This window comes from Diplotaxodon limnothrissa, linkage group LG20 (genome assembly GCF_057381915.1).
Source record: "Diplotaxodon limnothrissa isolate DT_005_m linkage group LG20, D_limnothrissa_male_GT1.1, whole genome shotgun sequence".
Classification (NCBI taxonomy): domain Eukaryota; kingdom Metazoa; phylum Chordata; class Actinopteri; order Cichliformes; family Cichlidae; genus Diplotaxodon; species Diplotaxodon limnothrissa.
Window position 1 is genome coordinate 22,286,422 of NC_140615.1, and position 23,033 is coordinate 22,309,454.

General features: G+C 38.0%; 2 protein-coding genes across 3 annotated transcripts; both read left to right on the forward strand.

Annotated features, from left to right (window-relative positions):
• The first annotated feature begins 397 nt into the window (after positions 1–397).
• LOC146610890 (uncharacterized) lies at positions 398–4,096 on the forward strand. The gene is made up of 4 exons (XM_085345187.1): positions 398–592; positions 722–815; positions 2,631–2,802; positions 3,006–4,096. Exons 1-4 carry the CDS (start codon positions 409–411, stop codon positions 4,062–4,064), a joined length of 1,509 nt encoding a protein of 502 aa, XP_085201313.1. The 5' UTR covers positions 398–408; the 3' UTR covers positions 4,065–4,096.
• Positions 4,097–15,886: 11,790 nt separating this feature from the next.
• On the forward strand, positions 15,887–22,595 carry LOC146610891 (protein-serine O-palmitoleoyltransferase porcupine-like). 2 transcript variants are annotated; one of them, XM_085344852.1, is made up of 14 exons: positions 15,887–16,022; positions 16,121–16,313; positions 17,159–17,202; positions 17,322–17,503; positions 17,593–17,723; positions 17,836–17,856; positions 18,135–18,149; positions 18,257–18,382; positions 18,476–18,576; positions 18,700–18,776; positions 18,877–18,940; positions 19,148–19,233; positions 21,809–21,919; positions 22,494–22,595. In XM_085344852.1, the coding sequence occupies exons 1-14, from the start codon at positions 15,887–15,889 to the stop codon at positions 22,593–22,595; spliced, it is 1,389 nt and encodes a 462-aa protein (XP_085200978.1). The 2 variants fall into 2 exon arrangements, with proteins under 2 accessions (XP_085200978.1, XP_085200979.1); XM_085344853.1 differs by lacking the exons at positions 17,836–17,856; positions 18,135–18,149.
• Positions 22,596–23,033: the final 438 nt, after the last annotated feature.

Consider the following 23,033-nt stretch of genomic DNA (forward strand, 5'->3'; position numbering starts at 1 on the left):
AACCGAGTAAAGTCGCTTTTTTTCCAATTAAATTTCCGATTAAATTTATTTAATTTCGAGGAACCATTTCAGCTGACAGGCTAATCAGGCTCACAGATATGAGTGCGGACAGCAGGGGTCCCCAGTTCACTGCTTGCTCGCGGTGTACTCCCTGCCTCGGTAAAACTCTCCTTTTAGTCAGCAGTCTGCCAAAATCGATGCTGGATCAAAACATTAACATAAAACAGAAAAATGTAGGGATTGTTATTTGATGTTTACCTAACATTAACGTAAAACGAGCTGCCCGGCCACCGTAACATCCTCAACAGGGTTGCGCGCGCCTCTTTGCAGCGGAAGTTGACTTTAGTTGTTTCTGATAACTTCCGTAACCCGTGCTAACCACAAAACTCAAACAGTTTTAAAGCAAAAATGATAGTTTGCTGCGTGTCTGGTTGTGAAAAGCGGTATATCCGCAGCAAAAAATTGAAATTTTACAAAATACCGTCTCGGGGCCACCGGAGGCGTTTGTGGCTGCGAGCAATACAAGAAGCGAACGGCAGCACTGCGAGACTCACGGAAGATGATCGCGTTTGTGGCGCTCATTTCATATCAGGTAAGCTAAGATTGGAGCTATGCTAGCACTGTAGACATACTGTAAGAGAAACAAGCGGTTTGTTGATTAAAATTGTCGGATTTAGCACAAAGCTCCCTACATATTTTTATTTTTGTTTTTGTTTTATAGGAGAAGCATCTATGGAGCGTGATAAGCCGGACTTTGTGCCTTCTGTTTTTACCTGCACCAAAAAAAATCAAAGCCCCAAGAAAAAAGTGAGATGGTAAGACATGTAAAGTAGTGTTGGGTCAGGATAAAATCTGTGAGGATCAAAGTTGTTGGATAGCTTTGTGTTTCTCTAATAATATTTTTTTTTCAATTTTTTAAATTAACTTATTATGTTTTAAATTTAATTGTAATATACTTTTTTGTTACTTATTCTGGTCTGTATTGTCATTAGTTTAAAAAAACGCTTAAAAATTAATTAAGGTAAGGGTGTTTTCTGATAGTTTTGCAGCTTCATTGTTTTAAGTGTCCTCTTTAAAATTATATAAAATTAATTTAACTAGGTCCTTACATTTTGATGCTAAACATCTGATAACATGGCTTAATGAATATGGACTGGAGTGTAGCTAAGCTAAGGTCATATAACATGATGGATGCTTGAAGGTTCCAACAGCAGAGTTCACAAATCGCAAGTCGTGCAGGTAAAGGATTGATCTTATTTATAGCACCTCATCTATAGGACACATACTGCCCTTTAAAGCAGTCAAAATTATTCAAATATTTTTACAGATTTTAAAGCTTGAAATTAAAGTTAAGTGCAATATTCCCCAGGTATTACACCATTTACCAAATCCAAATAATTCATATCCAAAATTTGTGATGGTATTCTGTCCCGTTTTTGGTTTCTCAAAGGTTACTTATTTATTTTCAAAGTTTTAAGTAGGGATTTAAAGTTTGCACAATTTTTCTGAAGAACGGTATTTTTCCCAGCAAAATCTGTGGTGGTCATTTGAGAAGTCTTCATGTGATGAGTTTAGATGGACAGAACCTTTAGTGAATTATGTTAATCATGGTGAGGACATACTTTTAATTGTCATCATCAGTTTCAAGTGAATGCATACAATGTGATGTTCATTTTATAAATTATGGTCCTCAGATTGAGGCTTCCCAACAGGAGCACAATAACCTATGGGTGATGTCCCAATGGGCATGTCTATGTAGGCTGCATGCAACAAGGCCTAAATAAAGACTGTTTTGAACTCTAAATCATGCAAATCAGCTCTAGTCCAAGATTAAATGCACGGACTTGGAAATGACAATAGGTTCCTTTTAACCAGTGGAGCGACATTATAAAAGTAAAAGCTACTATAACAGATAAAACCCTACGAGAACCTGTTCATTCAATTAATAGAAGGTTGCAGATGTACATAAATGAAGCCTTTATGGCTCAATGTTACAGGTTTTTATAATGCCCATCACTATAAACATAACATTAACAACATATTGACCCGGTGTGTGATATTTAATGTGTGTGCTGTAGTCAGTGCTCTGCGCTGGGTTCATAGTTGTCATGTCTCTTTGTTTCTGAGCTCTGTGTGTTTGAACAGTGCGAGGACAGAGGGTTGTCTCAAAGCTTGTGGTACTTTAAACAGTACTGGTGTTTTCCGTTCCATTTTTCTTCTCTGACTGATCAAAAGCATTAAAAAACCCATATCATTTTCACTGAGTGGGCGAGAAGCACATTCAGGTCTACTCTGGCCTATAGCTATAGCCAGCCCAGGTCAGGGTTACAAAGGTCATCCCTTGGTATCAGTTTCCATAATAGAACAGGCACAGTAACTGGTAATGAATTAGAAGGGGTGATAAACATTCAGTAAATAAGCTGCATAGTTATCTCCCATCGTATGTGTTCTGTGTACATATTGGGTCACAGACTCTGAACTGTTGAAAATTTGTGCAGCTTTACAGTGTATGACAAAAACAAGGTGTTAATACTAACATTTTCTTTTACACTTTTACTGTAGATATGAGACCCACTTTTATAGATCACTTCATATGTTTGTTTGTGGGGTTTTTTGTGTTTTTTTTAAAGGATTTATGGTCGTAGAAAAAGGCATCGCCGGAAGGCAAGAGGCAGAAGAGAGGAAAATGCAGCTCCACTTCAAGCTGATTCTTCTGTGAATCCCGAGCCGTCTGTTTTGATGCGAACTGAAAGTGAACTTTCAGAAGAAATGCAGACGCCAGCAACCCCCTCAGTGCCAAAGGTAGCAGCCACAACTTGCTCTTTCTGTATATCTTTTCTACTTGGACATTATGCAAAATAGCTATGTTTTTGTTTGTTGTAAAGTAGTTGTTTTGTAAGACACGAGTTGCAAGATTGTCATAAGTATTTTTATTTTCTTCTAATGATAAATTCTTTACAATTCTTTAAATTGTTTTCCTCTGTTTGTGTATTTATGTTTTTCAGGAAGGAGAAACGGTGGCAAAAGTGTCTGAGACTGAAGCAGAAACCCAAATTATCCAGTCTCAAACAATGCTCGACTTAAATAAGACATCACCACCCTTCAAAGGACTACCAGACACCCTAAAACTAGATAAGAGAAGGCCAGTTGTGCTCCTGAAACCTTTAGTTGCATCAGAAGGTGGTTATCGGTGTGAACTGTGCAGTCAGACCTTCACTGATATACCACAGCTGGTAAAACACAAACGGCTGCACGAAGAACAAAGGTCCTTTGTCTGTGAAAATTGTGGAAAAAGCTTCATAACTCAGGCAGATTTCAGTGAGCACCATGCTGTGCACAGGGATGAGCCCCTCTTTCCGTGCAACATGTGTGATCGATCTTTCACCACGATTCACCAACTGAAGCGTCATAAACTGCTCCATGTTAAAGATGGCAGGAAGTGCCTCAGGTGTGGCACGCTGTTCTGTCAGCGTCACAACCACATTTTATTCCTTCCGCAGACAGAGTTTAAAACAGAGTCTGAGCCTGAGGACAGTTCCTCCAGGAGTGAGACAGAAAATGAACTGGAACCAAGCCAGATGACTGAAATACCTGGCAACACTCAGAGCTCAAGGACCGTTACACCTCCACTGTCTACTTCTGCTCCAACTGCTGCTCCTACACCCCCAAATCCTGGATTTCTATCCAAGCCCCCACCTTTGGCTTCATTCAATATATTACCAGAAATCCCCCCACCGGTGTTGCTGAGACCGTGTCCTGTGCCTCGTCGACTCTATCCAGAAGCGAGACACTCAGAAAACCCGGGTTCCTCATTTCACCATGACTTGTTCACCCGAAATACAGAACTTCCATCTTCACTGAAGATCTTTTCACCTCAGTACCTCACCTCAGCCTTCCTAGAGGTTAAAAGAAATTATGAATATATTTTAAGCAAGCCGAAAAAGTGTAGGGTTAAGAATCTGGTGAAGAAGGAACAAAGTGAGGCACCAATAATTTCACCAGAAGAACACACTAAGCCAGAAAAAAAGGAGAGAATAGCTTATGACCTGGAGATTATGCTCTGATCTGAATAATGGATTAGAATGACCTGTTTACTTACCTGACCTTTTTGCCTTACTTAAGATGTTCAACATTAGTGCTCCTATCCTATTAGTGTTTCTGTTCTTTGAGTTAAAAGGCATTTTAACAAAAGCAAGGCTGTGTTCAGTATTAAACCCGTAGTGTTTGGCTTATACTTGCACCACTTTTGCCTCTCTTAGCACACTGATATATTTGTAAGTACTGTGATGCTGTTATAATTTTTTTTTAGTTCTGTAGTTAAAATCTTTCACTTCTTAATCAGTGATGAGGTGCAATTGTTTTTTTTCGACTGCTGTTTGAACTGACCTGTGTTGTAAAACTGCACCAGGTGGGATTTGGGCTTCAGGCTATATTCTGTACTTGGCAATTTGTGCCGTAATAATCACTTTAGTCTGTGGAAAAATGCACCGTGTGCTACAAACGGCATCAATAATATGATCAATCATCTCTAATAACAATTGCCACACAATTTAGTTTTCACATCTGCCTCAGCTAACTGGAAACAGATAGTGGTTGCAGCTTTATATTACTCACATAAACCAATCAGCCGTAACCTTGAAACCGTGAATAACCTTGATTGCACTATTACAATGCTGGCAAACCTTGAGCTCCCAGGAATTCGTGTGGGTGTTACTTTTACGTGCAGCACACGCCTACAAACGGAAAGGCTCGAGGAGCACGACAAAGAGTCCAAGGTGTTGACAGGGCCTCTAAACTCTCAGATCTCAATCCAGAAAAACGGCTGATCCACAGAGGCGGCTACAGCAGAAGACAGCGGTTGCTCCTGGCCACATGCCGAAGAGGACAAATCCAGAGGGTCCAGTATGCGTGCCCTGAGGGATTACAGTTATTTCGTCAGATATCAGGTGCTTTTTATGTTGCTGATCATATGCAGTGTATATGATCAACAACATATGTATGTATGATGTAGCTACAGTTACGTCAACCATTTGTTACATTTTGTGCATTTTTTTTTTTTTAGTTGTCCTCTTTGTTTTGTTTGTTTTTTAATCTGTATATGAGAAGTGGATCTGACTGTGAAACCAATGCTGTTTGTTTTCTAAAATAAATTATGTTTATGGTTAGAGTAAACAACTGCCAGCTTAAAAATGCCTCCATCAAGTGTTTGTCGAATTTTTAAAGTGAACGGTAAAATTCTTTGAGAGCAGAATTAACTACCAACACTCCTTCATTAACTACAATCAATTAAGTTTAGTTTAGAGACTGTTCATAAAAGATGTACATTGGTCACAGGGATGTCATCCATTGATTGCTAATCTCCTTTTTTTTTTTTTAACTCATAAAGGCTCATTTTTCCTCACGATCATATTGGTTACATAAAACCCAATGTGGTCATCCCACATCACTTCTTAGCTGGCTTTTAGTCACTAGTGGATCTTCCACACTGCCGTTGTGTAGCAGAGCCGTTTAATGTATTCATGAACATCTCATATCAATTAACAGTATGTTTTGATCCCATGCTTGACTCCAAAAGTGCCCACGTTCCATCGCTCAGGGTTATGTCACCTGCTGTTTCTACAAGTTGCTGAATTTAATTAACGTTTTGTGGTCTCTTATATGGATTAAGGCACCTTCGGCTTCGCTTTTCTGACTTGTAAGCTATGATATTTGCACTGTTTGCACACAATATGGAGTTTTAATTTCCCATTTGTAAAAAACAACTTTGGACTGATTACGTTTTATTTTTGCTTGTTTGTTTTGTTCTCCTTCAGCTGACCTGTATGTATGTGTACTCAAATGTAGAAATGGCAGAAAACATGGACAAATGGAAAGATTGAACTACACTCTAATAAGTAAAACATTGGTTCAAATAAAAAAAACATGTTAACGTTTTCCACTAGAATTTTTGAGTTAAGCCAACTTCTGGCAGAATAACATTAATTCAAAGCAATATTTTTGAGTATGGTGAAGTAGCTTTTTTGGCCACAATTAAAAACATTCTTAAGTAAAATTAACTTAATAATTTTCGACTAGAACACAAAAATTTAAGTTGATCCAACGTGAATTTTATGTATAGTGAAGTTACTTTTTGGCCACAAAAAAAAACACATTCTGAGTAACATGAACTTAATAATTGTCAACAAATACACAGGAATTCAAGTTGATCCAAGATTATATTTATGTACGGTGAAGTAACTTTTTGATCAAAATAAAACACATTTATAATTAAAATGAACTTAACTGTCGGCATAAATAGTATTTATGTTGGTCAAATATGATATTTTGGTTACAGTGTAGTCATTTTTTGGTCCCACAGGAGATTCTATAAGGCCATTTACCTGTTTCCCAGCAGGCTAATTCGCTCCAAAATACAACCTTGATCATTTGGCTGTGTCTTATAACCATGACTACCGCGTAGGCAGGCTCATGCATGGTGGTGCCTGCCCACAAAGAAGTCAAGGTTCTAAGACCTTAGAAACTTGTCGATCACTTTTTTTCCCAAACGAACGTCAGCCTTAACATGGGCTGTGTGTGCGCTTGTGTCATGACCTTCAGAAAAAAGAAATGGATGTTGTGTGTATTTGTTTGAATGCGGCAGATGTGATACCAAATACCTGGACATCAGCTAAGGGACTCGTACCTGGTGCTCAGAAAGAATAGAAATTCAGACAGATGTATTCAAATGAGTTAGACCCATTTAATTACAATAACAAACATCACAATTCTTTAACGTGCGTGCGAAGTGCAAGATTTGTGGGCTTCAGTTTCCTAGAACACAAATTGCCCACTGAAACTTAAGGAACTGTGTATTAAAATTGTAATAAAACCTACTACTTGAATCCTCTTTTTTTTACTTTAACATGTGACAGTGAATCAAAACAAAAGATGACAGGCTGCTATACATTAAATGCATTAATTTAAACATAAAATGAGCAAAGCTTCTTTCATTCAACTTTGTCAGCACTCTTACAAAGTATTCTTGATTCTCTTCCATATTTGACTTTTCACCCTCAAGATTAAGGCCAGCTAAAGAGGGCATTACACAAACTTTAAAACACACCAATACCCTCAGAACACAGGTCATGGGAGAAATTAAACGCATTCCTTAAAAATGTGCAAATAACAGCATTTAAGACACGGCAAAACATTAACTCAGAAGACTTAAGAACAGCGCTTTAAAATTTAGTAAAACACAATGAAGTAGTGCCAGAAATGCAGGAATAAGGTTTTTGTGAAACTCACTCACGAATGGTCTATCAAGTCTGCTCTAGAAAATACCAAACTTAAGATTCATTACTTTAGAGCTGGCTTTTTGTCCATCAAGCTCAAGGTATAGCTTTTGAAATACCTCAAAGGTAAATTTCAGCTGCTTGGGATAGGTAAGGTTCAGAGCGTAGATTACTCCCATCATCAAAGCACAGGATCTGGCAACATCAATCCTCTCCAGGATCTTGGATCCCTCAACGATGATGGTTGGAGGCCCATCACCAATGATAGCAATCTTCATGATTTGCATTGCAAGGTCTGCGTTGAGCTCCTCCTCATCCTTGTAGGAGAAATTAAATGTTAGGATGTATAAAATACATAGCTCAAGCACTTCAGGATGACGTGCATAAGGGAATGAACTACTACAGGTAGGAAAATAAGCCAAAACAGGTTGTCTTTTGTGTTTTTCAGTGATTTTACTTTGTCATTCTGTAATTTTTAAAAGCTAAATTAAACCATAATCCAACGTTTAAAATAAAAAATGTCTTGTTTTTCACAGTTTTGTTTTTCCACTTTGAAAAGAAAATCTAATAAATCATTTTTAAGGGTTATTCCACTTCTAAGTGAAATTTTATCTATTGCCATATTGCCACAGTTAGAAAGTGAGAAACAAGCCTTTTGTAAACAGCACACTAATTCTCCTGATCCGGAAGCAATCCATTTGCTTTAGCAGAGCACAAACAATGTGTTACGTTTCGGTGTTGTCGGTGTGTTGTTTTTGGCGTGACTGTTATGTGTTTCCTGTTTACTTTGAAAGTCTGTGTTATCTTAGTGTTTTCAGTTTACGTTTCCCTGTCTCGTCAGTTCTAATTTGCCCCAGCTGTGTTTCCCTCCTGTTGTCCATTTTCCTGATTGCTCCCTCTATGTATTTAAACCCTGTGTTTCAGTGTGTCATGGTCGCGATCTCCCCCGTGTTGTAAATAGTTTGGTGTTTTGTTGTAAATAAATAGTTTGTTGTAAATAGCTGTAAATAGATTTGTCGATACTTTCGTTTTGGGATTTTGGTGGTGAGCTTTAGTGGGGGTTTTTTGTGTGTTTTTTTTCTTTATTTTTACTTTTTTTCGTGTTGCACTCCGGTTGCCTAGGCCGGGGTGTAACAAATGGAAGTGAATAGCAGGTGCTAGCATGTTGTGTGCAAAAGTGAAAAAATAAATAAAAAAATGACTAACAAAAATGAAAACAGTAATGAAAACAAATATTTCTTGGGAGCTCAGTAATCATGTTCACGGCAAATGAAAAGTGCAAAAGTAACACGGAAGATTTGCAGAAGCTGATTTAGACTTGAGACTACATTGCAGTTACGACAAACACCGCTGTAAACATCCACTGCATGGTGCATGGATATAACGCAACAGTTGGAAAAGCCTCCAGCTTCCATAAACAAACACACACAGCCACTACTATACAAGCATTGTAAGCTGCAGTAACAATGGATGGGTCTTTGATTTGTTGAAGAAATATTGCACAAATAGCATGTTGGTTTATAGACACTGGTCGGCAGTGGCTTCAACTGCTGTGTTATAACCATGTGGAGGCTTACAGCAGTGCTTTGTCGTAATGTAGTCCAAAGTCTAAATCGGCTCCTGAAAATCCTTCATGTCAATTCATACTTTTCATTTGCAGTCAGCATGATTGTTGAGCTCCCCAGGAATACTTGGTATCATTATTGAGTGATTTTAATCACTTTTGCACACAAAATGCTAGTACCTGCCATTCACATCCATTGTTTATGCTCTGCTAAAGCTGCTGCCAGATCAGGAAAATGACTGCGCTGGCTACAAAATTTTTTATCCTGTGTGTTTATGTTGCACCTTATCACGGAAACAGGTTTCTATTCAGCAAATTATGTTCAATGACAATGGCAATAAACATCTTCGGATTGTAATTCTGAAATGCTTTTTTCTCACTTATACATGGCAATAGACATATCTTCACTTAGGGTTGGAATGTCCCTTAACTCATTCAGTGCCAGCCACTCTCAGATTTCATACCCCCCTCAGTTCCAGAGATATTTAGCTTTTTCACTGATTTTGAAGGCTCACAGAATATTTTGTTCTATGACTATGTGAATTCTGAAACCACCATGACAAAAATGAGTCTCTCTTCTTTCAGCAGCAAAAAAAAAATGTTTCTACCTCTGTTATTTAGAAATCTGCAGTAGAAAAGAGAAACTTTCATGACAAAACACCTGTTTCTGGATCAAAAGCGCTTTGTGTAAATAGGTTTTTCTAGCAGATCAGTGACTTTGATGTAAATATTTCGTGTTTCAATGATTCATGCAACATCTCAACTAAGTTTTACTACTATGAAGTAAAAAAATCACCTGTAAAAATGTACTTTTGGCAGATTATTTTTTGTATAAAAATAGTTGTTTATAGACAATTTCAACATTTGAAAAATATATAAGAAAAAAGCGACTGATTTATGATTCAGAGAGTCTGTGTGTGTGTGTGTGTGTTACTCCCGCATGTGCACAAGTGAGTGCGCGACTTAGTCTGTTCACCCCCCACCCGGCCATCGGTTCGTCTATCAACAATTTCTGTGCGTTTTATGCAGCAAATCGTTCATTATTCTGGTCCCTGCTGCCTTCAGAAGTTTCTAACAGGAGATACTGGTCAGATAAATCCGGTTCATGTTCACTGGAATCGCTAGAAAAACCATGACGTCAGGCTGCAGACACCTCAAGCTCGAAATGACGAGCTGGATCAAAAATCGCGCCACAATACTCGTTCTCAGTAGAGCCGACTGTCACGCTGGTGGGATTTTATCCATGTAATCAACTCCACCACCTTCTCAATTCAATAAAAAGCTCAAGAGGCGTCTATGGCACTGAGCGTTCGGATTCATTTTGACGTCTAAAGACGTCTATGGCACTGAATGACTTAAATACTCAACCCTGAACAGAAAATCCAATGAACAAAACACAAAGACCCAACAGGGACATGCATTCAAAACTAAACAAAAAATTAAAAACCAACTCAAGTACTTACGCTGTATTGTTTGAAAAGATCCTCCTCCTTCTCTCCAAGATAGACTATGAGGCAGCGAACAGCAATTTCTCTGCGCTTTTCAACTGTGTTGTCCTGAATGATAGAAAAAAATAGAAGGTGTTCAAAATACTCTTTTTCAGTGAAAAATGTGCCCACATTACAGAACTGGCAACAGAAACTGAGTATTTCAGAGGTTCCCATTGTTGAGTGAGTTGAGTGTTTCCTTGATATGTGTGATTTTAGGCTACCCCATGACTTAAATGAACAAAAACAATCTAGGTAAGGACATGGCAGAGGCTGTACACTGGGGATATGGCGTAACCTATAATGTTTCATCAGCTCTTCCTTAGTGGAGGTTGCAAATTTACAGATTTTGCAAGGCCAATCCATACTTCATGATTCTGAATTACTCAATTCAAGCTTACTTGTTAAAGCTTACTTCAGAAGGTCCCTTGGTATTCGATACCAGGAGAAGATGATGGTTTGAGCCTTTGTCCTGGCAAGAAACACAGCAAAGTAACTGAATATTTCGGTGAGATTCCCACTTTCTTTAGAAGGCTGACCACGTCTTAACTGGAACCCCTAGATCTGCAACGCCAGGACAGTGTATAACACCAGAAAGTTGTGCCTGCACAAAAATACAAAAGATGGTATTTTCAACTTCACCTGTGAGTCTTCAATACAGTGAATAAGTTTCACCTGTCAAAGCTGTGTGAGCTAGAACCAAACATTCAAAACTACATAGACCTGAATACACTGGGTGCTGGAAAGCCTAACGTGGCTTTCCATAGATCAAATATACATAGAGGTGACATGGACTGGGCCAGTCTGTTGGAGCATGTATCCCCACCGACCGCGATCTTGGAGGGGTCTCCACTCGCCCCCAGTGCATGTATTTCTACTGAGGAATGTGTTAACTCAAAAAAATAAATAAATAAATATAAATATAAATATATATATATATATATATATATATATATATATATATATATATATGTGTATATATATATATATATATATATATATATATATGTGTATATATATGTGTATATATATGTATGTATATATATGTATATATATATATATATATATATATATATATATGTATATATATATATATATATATATATATATATATATATATATATGTATATATATATATATATGTATATATATGTATATGTATATATATATGTATATATATATATATGTATATATATGTATATGTATATATATATATATATACATATGTATATATATATATATATGTATGTATGTATATGTTTTTATCAACAAAAGCAAACATAAGGTGTGGCATGACAGGACAGAATCATTTCTGACAGTAAATACGAAAAAAAACCCAAACTTTTTTATACACAAGCTACAATGTCAATAATCCCACTTGATCTGTTTTCATTTCATTCTCCAAAACCAAATTGGAATCAATGCTGAGTCAGCAGCTATGGTCATTTTTGTGCACCCTAGTGTTGCAAAAACTGGCATACTACTGAAACCATATGTGGGATTATTGACCTTTCTTGCCTTATCTGTTTGGAAAAATATTTAAACATTTTCCTTATTTACCATGGGTGAATACATTCCTCAGTAGAAAAAATGCACTGGTGGCGAATGGGGACCCAACCAAGATGGCGGCCCGCTATTGATTTTTTTCTTACTTTCAACCTTTATTGAGGCATATCAATGTTACAGCCAGTGCCAATGCACGTCGCCTCTACGTCTCTACAAAACACGGAAAGTACCCAAAAATTAGGGACAGCTAACTAGCCTACCATATGCGGCACAGTGCACTTAAGTCTGGTCTTTTACCTGTGAAAATAGGCCGAGCAGCCGGTGAAGAACCGCTCTTAGCGGTCAACAGACACACCGGACTAATGGCGACCACACTTCCTGCGCAGAAGCCAATGGGGTTGAACTTCACCCCGTAACGTTACGAAAATTTAGATGCGTTTCTTAACAATTACTAACATAAAATGCTTCCCTTCAAAAAATAAATTTCACATTTCAAAAATAAAATCACAGTGAACACAACTTAGCTTGGCTAGCTACGTTAGCATAGTAGTTTGCGCCGGGGCTAACAACGTCCGCTATCTTTTAAAAATTATAAGACAATTACAGTGGTCTGCATTAGAGTAACGTCAGTGTTAAATTTTCCAAAAAGAGTCCAACAATTTATGCTATCGCGGAATTAGCTGCTGTGTGTATATTAAAACACACAAACGCGGGGGCAAGCTAAGATGTATGTTATGTATGTTACGTCGTTGTTTTAAAGTAAACTAACAAAATCCAGAGCGACTGCAGATATGTGTAATTTCGCATAAAATTACTCACCGTTCGCGACCAACACAGCTCTTGATAAACCTTGAACACGTGCTGTTGAATATGTCCGTTTGTGTAGAAGAAGGGAACTGTGAGCTGTTTACACGTCATCAAGTTGTATTTTACATCGACAGAACTTAAAATTATATTGTTTTTTGATTAAAAGAAGATTTTAAATTCAGACAAATCACGATTATATATTGAGTAAAGAGGCATAATTTATGTGTCACCCGAACTCAATAAAATACAAATTTTAATTAGGAAGTCTAACAGTATTTATGAACTTGATTTTTCATTTCACAACAACATATATATGTAAGTAATGACTAAAGATCCCATTAATTACTTTTTAGAGTGTACCATGTACCCATTTCCCCCACACCAAGAAGCACCTAACCAGCTATATGTCCAAATGACACATTCTTGGAATAGCATTATCTGTTAAAATAGCTAAAGCTATTTCTCAGCTGGTGATTTGCAGCTGTCTACTGTGTGCCCATTAGATTTGCTCTCACGTGGACACAGGAACAAGAGAAAAAAAAATAAGCTGTATGAAGTGAAATATGCTCTTTACATAATGTAATAAAATTAAATTGCTGTATTATATTTTTTTGACTTTTGTTCGTGCGTAGATTTCACAGAGTTGTAACAGTTTTGAAGGAAAGTTCAAGGTTGTCAGACCAAGTAGTCTCTGTCCTGATGGTGGCTCTAGAGGGATTGTTAAAATGACCCAAAAATGTCTGTCTAACTTTCTTGGACAGTCTTCCTGTCAGTGTGTCACACTGCATTAAAACCACCTGCTTGTTCTGTGAGCTGACTGCACAGAAAACCCCCCGCAGTACAGCAACAATAAGGTGTGTACTAGTTTTCATTGCTTGGAACTTTTCTTGCTATGCAGCTGAATTTTCCAAGGAGGATTTTTACTTTAACTGCTGCATGGATGTGAAGTAAAAAAAATAAAAAAAAAAAGGACCCCATTGCTCTATAATCCAACCTGTCAACCACAGTAAAAGTCCTATTTGGCCATACAGATGTTTTCAGTTAACATTGCGGTTATAAAGCCTTTATGTTATCAACTTCTGGGTCATTAGGTTCAGCTGTATCGATCTGGTGAATGTTTTCGCACTGTCTGCAATTGAGCCGTGACTAATATTTTAATAATTAATCATAATGTGAAAATGCAGACTTGACTCGACTGTTCCGGAGAAAGCTGGCTCCAATGTATAGTGCCCTTGAGCATGAGACTGACAAAGTGTTACATTTTTTAAGATGAAAAACTACTACTTTATATTTAAAAAAAATGTTTATACATTGACAAGTAAACCAGTGAAAAAACAAGTAAAAATTATCTCTAGTAGTGCCTATTAGTATGTTATCTAATTTTCTATTTAATTGACTTCTTTTGTGTGTTTGTCCCCCCCTGTTTAGCTATTTTGTTTTTCATACCTTAATTTATAAGTTTTGTTTTATGTTTTTGCTGCTGGAGGAATTTATTATGTGCTCACTAACACTTATAACTACAAAGCAGCTTGCATTATTAGGAAGCAGAAAACCTATCAATCTTAATAAAAGTAAACAACAACAAAACATTTGATTGATTTATCATCTTTTGAAAGCACAATTTTCAAATTGCTTTGACAGGTAAAAGTAGAATACTTTAAATAAATTGCCAGGCGTTATGGCCACAAATCAAAGAGAATAAAATTAAAAGGAAGTTAAGGCCCAGGAAAATATCGCATAAAAGTGGATGCAGGGGACTTTTTAAATTATTATTTAAAAGCAAAATCCATTAATCCCCATTACATGAGGAAATACAACAGTCAAATGGCCTTTTTGTTGATCGTGTTCTTCTTTTAAACCCAGTATTATGGGTGACTAAATAGAAAGTGAAACAAATATTAAGCATAAACCTACGTTGAAATTATGGAAAAGGACACAGCATATGCGTAAATACGCATGAACACTGTTTGTTTTTAGCCTTTAAATCATCATCAGCTTTATATTTTAGGGTTGCACATCGGTGAGGGATCACTCAAACTAACCACTGTCTTTAAGTTTGCATTTATGAATTACTTTAGACGAAGAAAATGTAGGTTATGTTTAAAATATTTATTTCATGCACAATGGTAACATTGAATTAAAACTGACTTTCTGATTGAATTTGCATATTATCGATGAACTAAATGAATAAAAGATCACGTAGATTAAGGGTACATTGGATTTTTTTGCATACGTTCAGAGAGGGCATTCCTCCGCATCCACAACAGTCCCGTCTTCAGTCCATCTGTACGCTGTCCACGTCTCATTGGTTCGGATGCGCGGGGTTATGCAGGGCGACGATTCTGTTTGGACCTTCCTGCTGTCACATTAGGGTGACGAAAGCGAGGATTGGCTGAGATCCGTTCAGCAGCGGTTTAGATTGGCCGATGTGTCGTCGCGTGGCTTCATAGATGGCAGGTTAGTGGTGCTGATGCTGTGACAATGGGAGTCATCCAGATATGCATCATCTGGCCCGAGTGTGCCTGAAAGACAGCAGCAGGACCCAGGCTTGTTGTTATTTTAAAGGGACGGAAAAGTAGCAGCAGAGACACGAGGATCATCCTGCTGCTCTGAGAGGGTGAGTTTTACGCACGGAAAACAAACTGGCATGCTGGGGGCGGGGGGCCTCATAGCTGTTTTTGGTGTGAAGTGGGGGGGTAGCTCTGAAGTAGGTTGTTAGCAGGACCGCTCACTGCAAGGATCAGTAGCTCCTGCCGGATTTCTCGCATCCATTTACGATGCGTTTGCCTCTCCCTGGACGCACAGCGCTGAGCACGCTGAGGCACTGTTAATGCAGCGGCTGAAGGAAGGCAGCTGTGAGTCAACTCATCCCCTTGGCCGACTGCATTGCGGAGAGAGCATGTCTTGCAGAATAGCATATGTCAAATATTCTCCACATGCCCGAGACCCAGGTCATGGTGTTATTGTGATGAAGTCTTCATATTGTTTTACATCCTGGGATGTATTTCATTGTATCCAGTCTGATGCAACTAAAAATATGTTAAATTACAAGAAGAGCTCTCATCATCTTTAGTGAAACTCTGAACAGCAGCTGTGCTGCATGTGCACTGATCTGTAGTGAATTGCGTTGCATGCTGGGATTTGAAGTTTAATGAAGAGTATTTAGCTATAAGTCACCACTGTTAACACAAATGTTATTTTTGTTGCTGTAAAAATGCATTTTGGCTTCTCTTTGTTTTCTAAGTCTAGTGATGGGAGTGTTCAGCCGACAGAAGTTTTTCCAAGAGCTCGCTCATGGCTGCCTTCTGCCCACAGCTCAGCAGGGCCTGGAGCAGGTATGGCAGCTGCTGGTTATCTGCCTGCTATGTCGACTTATCTGGATGTTCGGTGAGTACAGAGCTTTTGCACCCCAGCCAGTGTTATCAGACCTTCACTTTAATCTCTAATCACATACATTATTCTTTATTTTTATCTGGCTATGTCAGGTCTTCCTTCTTTTGTGAAACACCTGGTCACAGTGGCAGGAGGTTTCTACACGCTCTACCTGTTCTTTGAGCTGCACATGATCTGGGTGGTCCTTCTCAGCCTTCTCTGCTACCTCTTCCTCTTCCTGTGTCGCCATTCTACCATCCGAGGCACCTTTCTCTCCATCACTGTGCTCATTTACCTGCTCCTGGGGTAAGAGAGTCCTCTTGTGTTACTTGACAGTTCAGTATTACACATTAGGTGTAATACTGAACCAAAGAGCTTCTTTAATAATTCATTTTCCCAATGGGGCCACATGAGAAGCTGGAAGTGTTGTGGGGGTTACATAAATAAGCTGAACTCAATCTAAACTGCTATAAGCAATGAAAATGTGAAACAGGCAAAGTGAAAAAAGCCCAAATTTTGTCAAATCACAAAGCTGGTCTTGACAGCTCCATCTCTGGATGTGTAAAGCTTGGTAAGGAAAAAAGTCCTTGTTGCTTTTGCAGCTTCGCTAGCAAAGCTTTAGATGTCCATTTTCAGTCTGCATCAGTCAACTTCTTGTATTTCTCTGTGTGTTTAGTCTCGTAATGATGATTCAAACTGTAATCCTCAAACACAACAATCTGCTCTCTGTAAACTAAGCACAGTTCTATAGATGACTCCAGTAAATAAAAGCTCAGAAGTCAATGTCTTCTTAAAAACTCTGCATTCTACAACAAGATTTCTTTTTTAACGTGAGCTGACATCTGTCAGGGCTAGCAAACACATCTGTCATAAACACTGGTTCCAACACGTTACAACGTGCTTTCACACTGGTTCACATGTACGCATGTAAAACATTTTTAAAAAGCACCTGAATTCAAAATAAAAGCAACAAAGTTTATTGTGATTTCCCCCAATATTTCTTTAAATGTATGATGTATACTTATTCACGCCTAAATCCTAATTTCCAATTGACTTTAAGCTTGTGAATTCGGGAATTTGGCCGATTTGGGAAAACTCAAGGAATGGTCTTTTCTTTTCATTACGACTACCTTTCCTTTTCATTTCATCAGGGAGCTACATATGATGGATACCACTAACTGGCACAAGATGAGAGGTAAGACAGCCATCATTTGTCTCTTAAATGTGATTGCTGTCTGTATACTTTAATATTCCCATTAGTAATGTCTAATTTTGGAATACAACAATCATTTAAATGCTGCTGCTGTCATCCAGGTTCTCAGATGGTGGTTGCAATGAAAGCCATTTCTTTGGCCTTTGATTTGGATAGAGGTGTTGTGACCAGTGTGCCCTCACCCATTGAGTTCATGGGTTATATCTACTTTGTGGGCACAGTCATCTTTGGTCCCTGGATCAGCTTCAACAGCTACAAAGAAGCTTTAGAAGGCCGTAAGCTGGTAGGTGCGATACTATATCTTTTAGATCTGAGTGAGGATTAATTAAAAAAAAAGTGAAAGAACAGCTGATGTTTCCTTCTTCTCCTTAGAGCCTTTCGTGGCTTTTAAAAGTGTCTGTTAGCTGGGTGAAGAGCCAGGTCTGCCTTGTTATTTCCAACTGTGTGGCACCCTACCTCTTCCCTTATTTCATACCTGTTTATGGAGACAAGCTGCTACGAAGGTGAGGAGAACACACACATTCATACTGTAAACAAATGCCTGTGTATTCTTGACTTGGTTTGTGGCTTGCTGTTCTGTTAAGATAATGTGTCTGTCACCTGCTTTGTTTACAGCAAAAAGAGGAGGAAGATCAGGTAATTAATTGCCCACCTCAGTGACTCTGAATAAACCAAACACCGTAGGCATGCATTCCTCATAATCACCATTTGTCCAAAACCTTTGCTTGCATGTATCTACCCACTTCATCCTCCTCCTCCTCTCTGTGCAGTTATATATGTACCAGGAGACCCCTCTCACCCTCTCATTTACCACAACACTTTCACCAGCTTGATGAAGCATAAATCATCACAAGGCAAGTCAATAAACCTTTTTTTGTCACTAACATTGCTCTCTTTATCCTAATGCTACTCAGGGCTACACCAGCTAAGTATGTTTTTTACTCATCTGTAGTAGCCACTCAGTAAAGTCGGACGTTATTTGAAGCTGGATTGTGATATTCATCTATTTCTTCCCATTTTGGTGTCCCTGCATTAGGTGGCTACTGGCGTATGAGAACACACTGTCTTTCCACTTTAGCAATTATTTTGTTGGCTATTTGAGTGAAACTACCACTACTCTGGCTGGGGCAGGCTTCACCGAGGAGAAAGACAACCTCAAATGGTTAGAACTGCAAGCGCACCTGCTAACCTTGAGTGTGTTTCTCTTTATTCACATTTATAACAGGCCACCGCCCATTTACCTTTTACTTTGCAGGGATATGACCGTATCCAAGCCGCTTAATATAGAGTTTCCTCGGTCAATGGTGGAGGTGGTAACATCGTGGAATCTGCCCATGTCTCGCTTTCTGCACACCTGTGAGTTCAAGACAGGCGGCAGCTGTTTTTGCTTTAGTTTGCCATTGTGAGTGTAATGATTATGGCTCATTTAAATAGAAATTCTTATACCAGCTCACAGATGTTTTTGCTCTAATTTCACAGATGTTTTTAAGAGTGTACTGAAATTTGGGACATTCTCTGCTATAATGGTGACATATACAGCCAGTGCCCTTTTGCATGTGAGTCCTATGCAGACTTTTCCTACAATTACTTTTTTAAATGCATTTTTTTTTGTATCAGTAACTGGATTATTTTGACTGAAGCTCTTTTACCTCACAGGGTTTGAGTTTTCATCTAGGTGCAGTCCTAATATCTTTGGGATTCATCACTTATGTTGAGCATGGTAAGCAGAGTTTTGTGGGGGGTTTTCTCTTTTCCACATTAGAACCTTTCCATTTGGAGAAGGTGCTTAGGTTTGCACTAATGGCTAATTGCACTCACTGTGAAACACTGTTTCTGTTTACTGCAGTGCTTGTAATTTTCCTCTTATGCTGGAAAAAACTCATCTATTTGTTTTGTTTTAATGCACTGGTCTTGTTTCGTGTTTTAGTGTTGCGGAAGAGGCTTGCAGCTATTTTTAATGCCTGTATACTGTCAAAGAAATGCCTGCCAAACTGCACTCACCAGAACAAAAAGGTAAAATGCAGCTCCCTCGTATATTTGTTCTTCTTCTTCAAACAAAAAACCTTTCAATTATCAACCGTTCAATTATTATTATTTTTATTAAAAAGAATTGAGTAAGTTGAGTAAATATGATCATTTCATATTTGAAACAGGGACAAGATTGATAGCCTTCATATAGATGCTCATTTTAAGGAAGGAGATTTTTTACAGTGGGACTGAGCAAAAGTTCTCCAGGCTTTCTGAAGGTCATTTTCTATTTTTCACTTATTTTCAGAACAGTTCACATTCCTGTGAAAATGCTTAATACTGACCTGTGAGTCATTCAAGGGTAAAAAAAAAAGACAGATTTTTAAGCATGACAGTGTTGCCACACACACTTCCAATGTAGTAAAAACAGAGAAGAGCTTTATAGAGTGGAACACTATCAGTCATGGATTGACCTTCCCAGAACCCTGGACCTCAACATTAATGAAGCTGTCTGGGGTCATTTAGACAGAAAACTGAACAAAAGGCAGCCATCCAGCCTGGAGTACACTTCCTGAAAACTGCAACAAAGCTTGCATAAGACTGTTTAGCTGTTTGAAGATTAAAGGTGGTCATACTAAATATTGACTTTCAATCTTAGCATGTTTCAATAAATCACCTTTTTGTTTCTAGCAAATTATGAAGAAATGAAGGGTGGCTTAAGACTTTTACTTAGCACCATATATATATATATATATATATATATATATATATATATATATGTATATGTGTGTGTGTGTGTAGGCAGACCTACATATAAAACGCTCATGTAGACTTTTCTTTGTGTACAGGCTGACCTGTGCTCCAGCTGAGATGCATTGCTCTGTGTGGATTTAACAAGATTTATCATGTAGCAATAAAATGTTATATGATGCATCATGGTGGATTTCCAAACGCTACACAGTATGAAGTTAGTATAAAAAGTAGAATTCATTGAGTGAATATAATCAGTATAACCATCATAAATTAAAATTAATGTCAGCTGCTCTGGATTTAACCTGATTTTGACCAGAAAACCACAGCACACTCTGTACCAGTCCATGACAGTTCATTACAGTAATCTTCACCATAATACTACAAAATAATCACTTTATCCTGCTGTAAACCGCCTGGTATTTTTATGCAACCTTTGAATTATATACAGGAGTTATACTTCAAATTATTCAGTAAGAAATTTCTCATTTTGTGGGGGAAATAGCTTCCTTTCATGAAAAAGGAACACTTCATGTATAGATCCAGTATCTGATTAAAGACTAAAAATGAATTACAACATCACAGGTTAGCTCTAAATTTCCAGTTAATCAAATTTCTCTCGCTGAGCAATCCTCACATATCTCCTGTTTTTATTTCCGTCTTTCACCATCTCTATGAGTGTTACACTTAAATATTCCCACTTGTGTTTGGGGATATTTGCTAACCTGTTTGGAAAGCTGCATTTGAATTTACCTCCCACTTACAAACATTCCCCCTTATTTATGTTCACCCCACTTCAGCAGGACAAGTTAGATGCTAAGATAGTGTGACCACAACTTTATTAACTTCTGCACAATTAACAGCTTACACGGCTAATAAGGGGGGGAAAGGGATGTGTTGAGGATGTCATTCATTTTCCTGCTGCTTAATAAATATCTCCATGCCATCAACTGGAAACAAAAACTCAAATGCATCACCTCAATGAAATTTTGCAAAACAAAAAAAAAGCATACAATGAGAATGAAGTGATGACATTTTTGATATTGAAAAGGACAAATGTCTGAGCAGACTTGCAACTAGATTTGTTGGCATTAGAGTTGCAAACAGCTGCAAAGACTGCTTTTCTTCCAGCTGTTTTATTTGTGAAAATTCTCATTGCACAGACATATATGTGACACTTGAGCAGGAGATGCTCTAAATGGACCTACTTTAGCTCCATACAGCACCAGCTATTTTTCCCTGTTTGTTTTCCCCTCAGAGGAATAAAATTATAACAATTTTATTCCTCATCATCTTACATTTTGATTTACTGTAGCCTTCTTTCATTTCTAACAGGATAACAGGATAAGTCATTATGGTGGAAGACACAAGATTATTTACTTAATGTATTACTAAAGAAGTGTGGACATCAGGTTTTATTGCCATCGCATCTGCTGCGGTTATATTAAAGCAGTCCCGAGGGACTGTCTTGTGCCTTAATTTGACACAATTTGAGAGTTTGCTGACAGGATGCCCAGCAAAAATCCCTTTTTAACACACAGCAGAGCACCGGGAAGGGGAACGTAATCATTTATGCCAAGGAAAAACAGCTTGCATAAACCATAGTACATAATTGGGACATTATTACATTGAAGCCCTGAAATCGTGCTTTTAAATCTTAAGTATTTTGCCATGTTATTAAGTGAAATTGGCTAAAAGAAGGCATTAGTTTTTAAGAGTGTAATAAACATTCTTTGATAATCTTCTTCAACAAATCTGTGTAAGGTTCTCAGGACCCTAATATGAAAATCTTGCAGAGGTTACAGATTTGGGGTAGTAATATTGAGTAAGGAACTTGTTTATTCTTACATTATACCTTCTTCCTCCACAGGGGTTATGGGTGTATATGATAAACATAGCATTCAGTGCTTTGGCAATACTGCACTTGACATACCTCGGCTCAGTGTTCAACTCCAGTGTGGACTTTATGGAGGAGGATGAGGTAAGACATGATAAGAGTATGCTAAGCCCCAGAGGAAAGCGCACATTTTGCAGGATAGAACCAGAGAAGAGATTGGAAAAAGAACATTTTAAAATACAGTAAAATGTGAAATCAAGTTAATGGTATTCAAAAGCTTTAGATATTATCGTTGTGTATATGACTAGTTAGGCCAAATGCACGAGTTGTTTTTGAGGAACCTTTACAAATTCAGGATATGTATAGAAGGCTAGCAGTGTGCTATTGACGTAGCATTGTGACATACTGAAGTCCCAGCATGTTTAGAAGATTAAAGGTGTCTATATTTATATGCCCTGCTATAAAAATGTGGAGCTCACTGTGACATATGAACGTGTGAATTGCTGCATAGGAATGTAACCTTAGTTGTGATATTTATTATCAACAGTTAAAGTAATTTATGGTTTTGCTGGATGAAAGGCCTTAGATGAAATTATTTTCAGTCAGTAATGACAAAAAAAAATCACATTTTGTAAAGATCTTTCAGGAAAAGGTTTAAATGATACTATACACTATACTACTACACATTACTGGACTCACTATGTACATCCCCTTACAGGATAATATCACCCATCATACCATTCAGAAGTGGTCAGAGCTGAGCTGGAACAGCCACTGGGTCACATTTGGATGCTGGATATTATACCGCCTTATTCTCTAATAATAAGAAATGAAGAAAGAGTGAAGGAAGTAATAATGAGAGATGGAAAACTGGTTCTGCACTTCTGCACTGTGACTTTATCCTGCATCAGACCGAAGAGAACAGAATCATCCTGTATACAACAACGAACCAACATTCAGTGTTCAGGTTGCACCACAAGTTGGCTGGGTAATCTATTATTCTAACCTGCTGGGGACTAGTTTTGATATCCATGAAATGATAGCTCGCTCCTCATTTCTTTTCTCTGCGTCGCTCCCTTTTTATCTGAGCCGCAGTTATCGAGCCCTCATGTTGTGACAGCGGTTACCGATGTCTCACTGTGAGTCACAATCAATACCTATCAGCATGGTGGATATTGGCCGCTTGTTTCTGTGGACACACGATAAAGCCCATTATCTAGGTTTCAGCGTCGACTGCGGCAGATGGCCTCAGTCGACG

What these genes read in the sequence shown, in the direction of transcription:
- LOC146610891 (XM_085344852.1), top strand. Translation starts at nt 15,887, where the DNA reads ATGGGAGTGTTCAGCCGACAGAAGTTTTTCCAAGAGCTCGCTCATGGC. An exon ending in GAGAAAGACAACCTCAAATG is followed by an intron (nt 18,383 to 18,475) that starts GTTAGAACTGCA and finishes TTTACTTTGCAG; the next exon opens with GGATATGACCGTATCCAAGC. An exon ending in GTCTCGCTTTCTGCACACCT is followed by an intron (nt 18,577 to 18,699) that starts GTGAGTTCAAGA and finishes CTAATTTCACAG; the next exon opens with ATGTTTTTAAGAGTGTACTG.
- LOC146610890 (XM_085345187.1), top strand. Translation starts at nt 409, where the DNA reads ATGATAGTTTGCTGCGTGTCTGGTTGTGAAAAGCGGTATATCCGCAGC. An exon ending in TGGCGCTCATTTCATATCAG is followed by an intron (nt 593 to 721) that starts GTAAGCTAAGAT and finishes TTTGTTTTATAG; the next exon opens with GAGAAGCATCTATGGAGCGT. An exon ending in CAACCCCCTCAGTGCCAAAG is followed by an intron (nt 2,803 to 3,005) that starts GTAGCAGCCACA and finishes TATGTTTTTCAG; the next exon opens with GAAGGAGAAACGGTGGCAAA.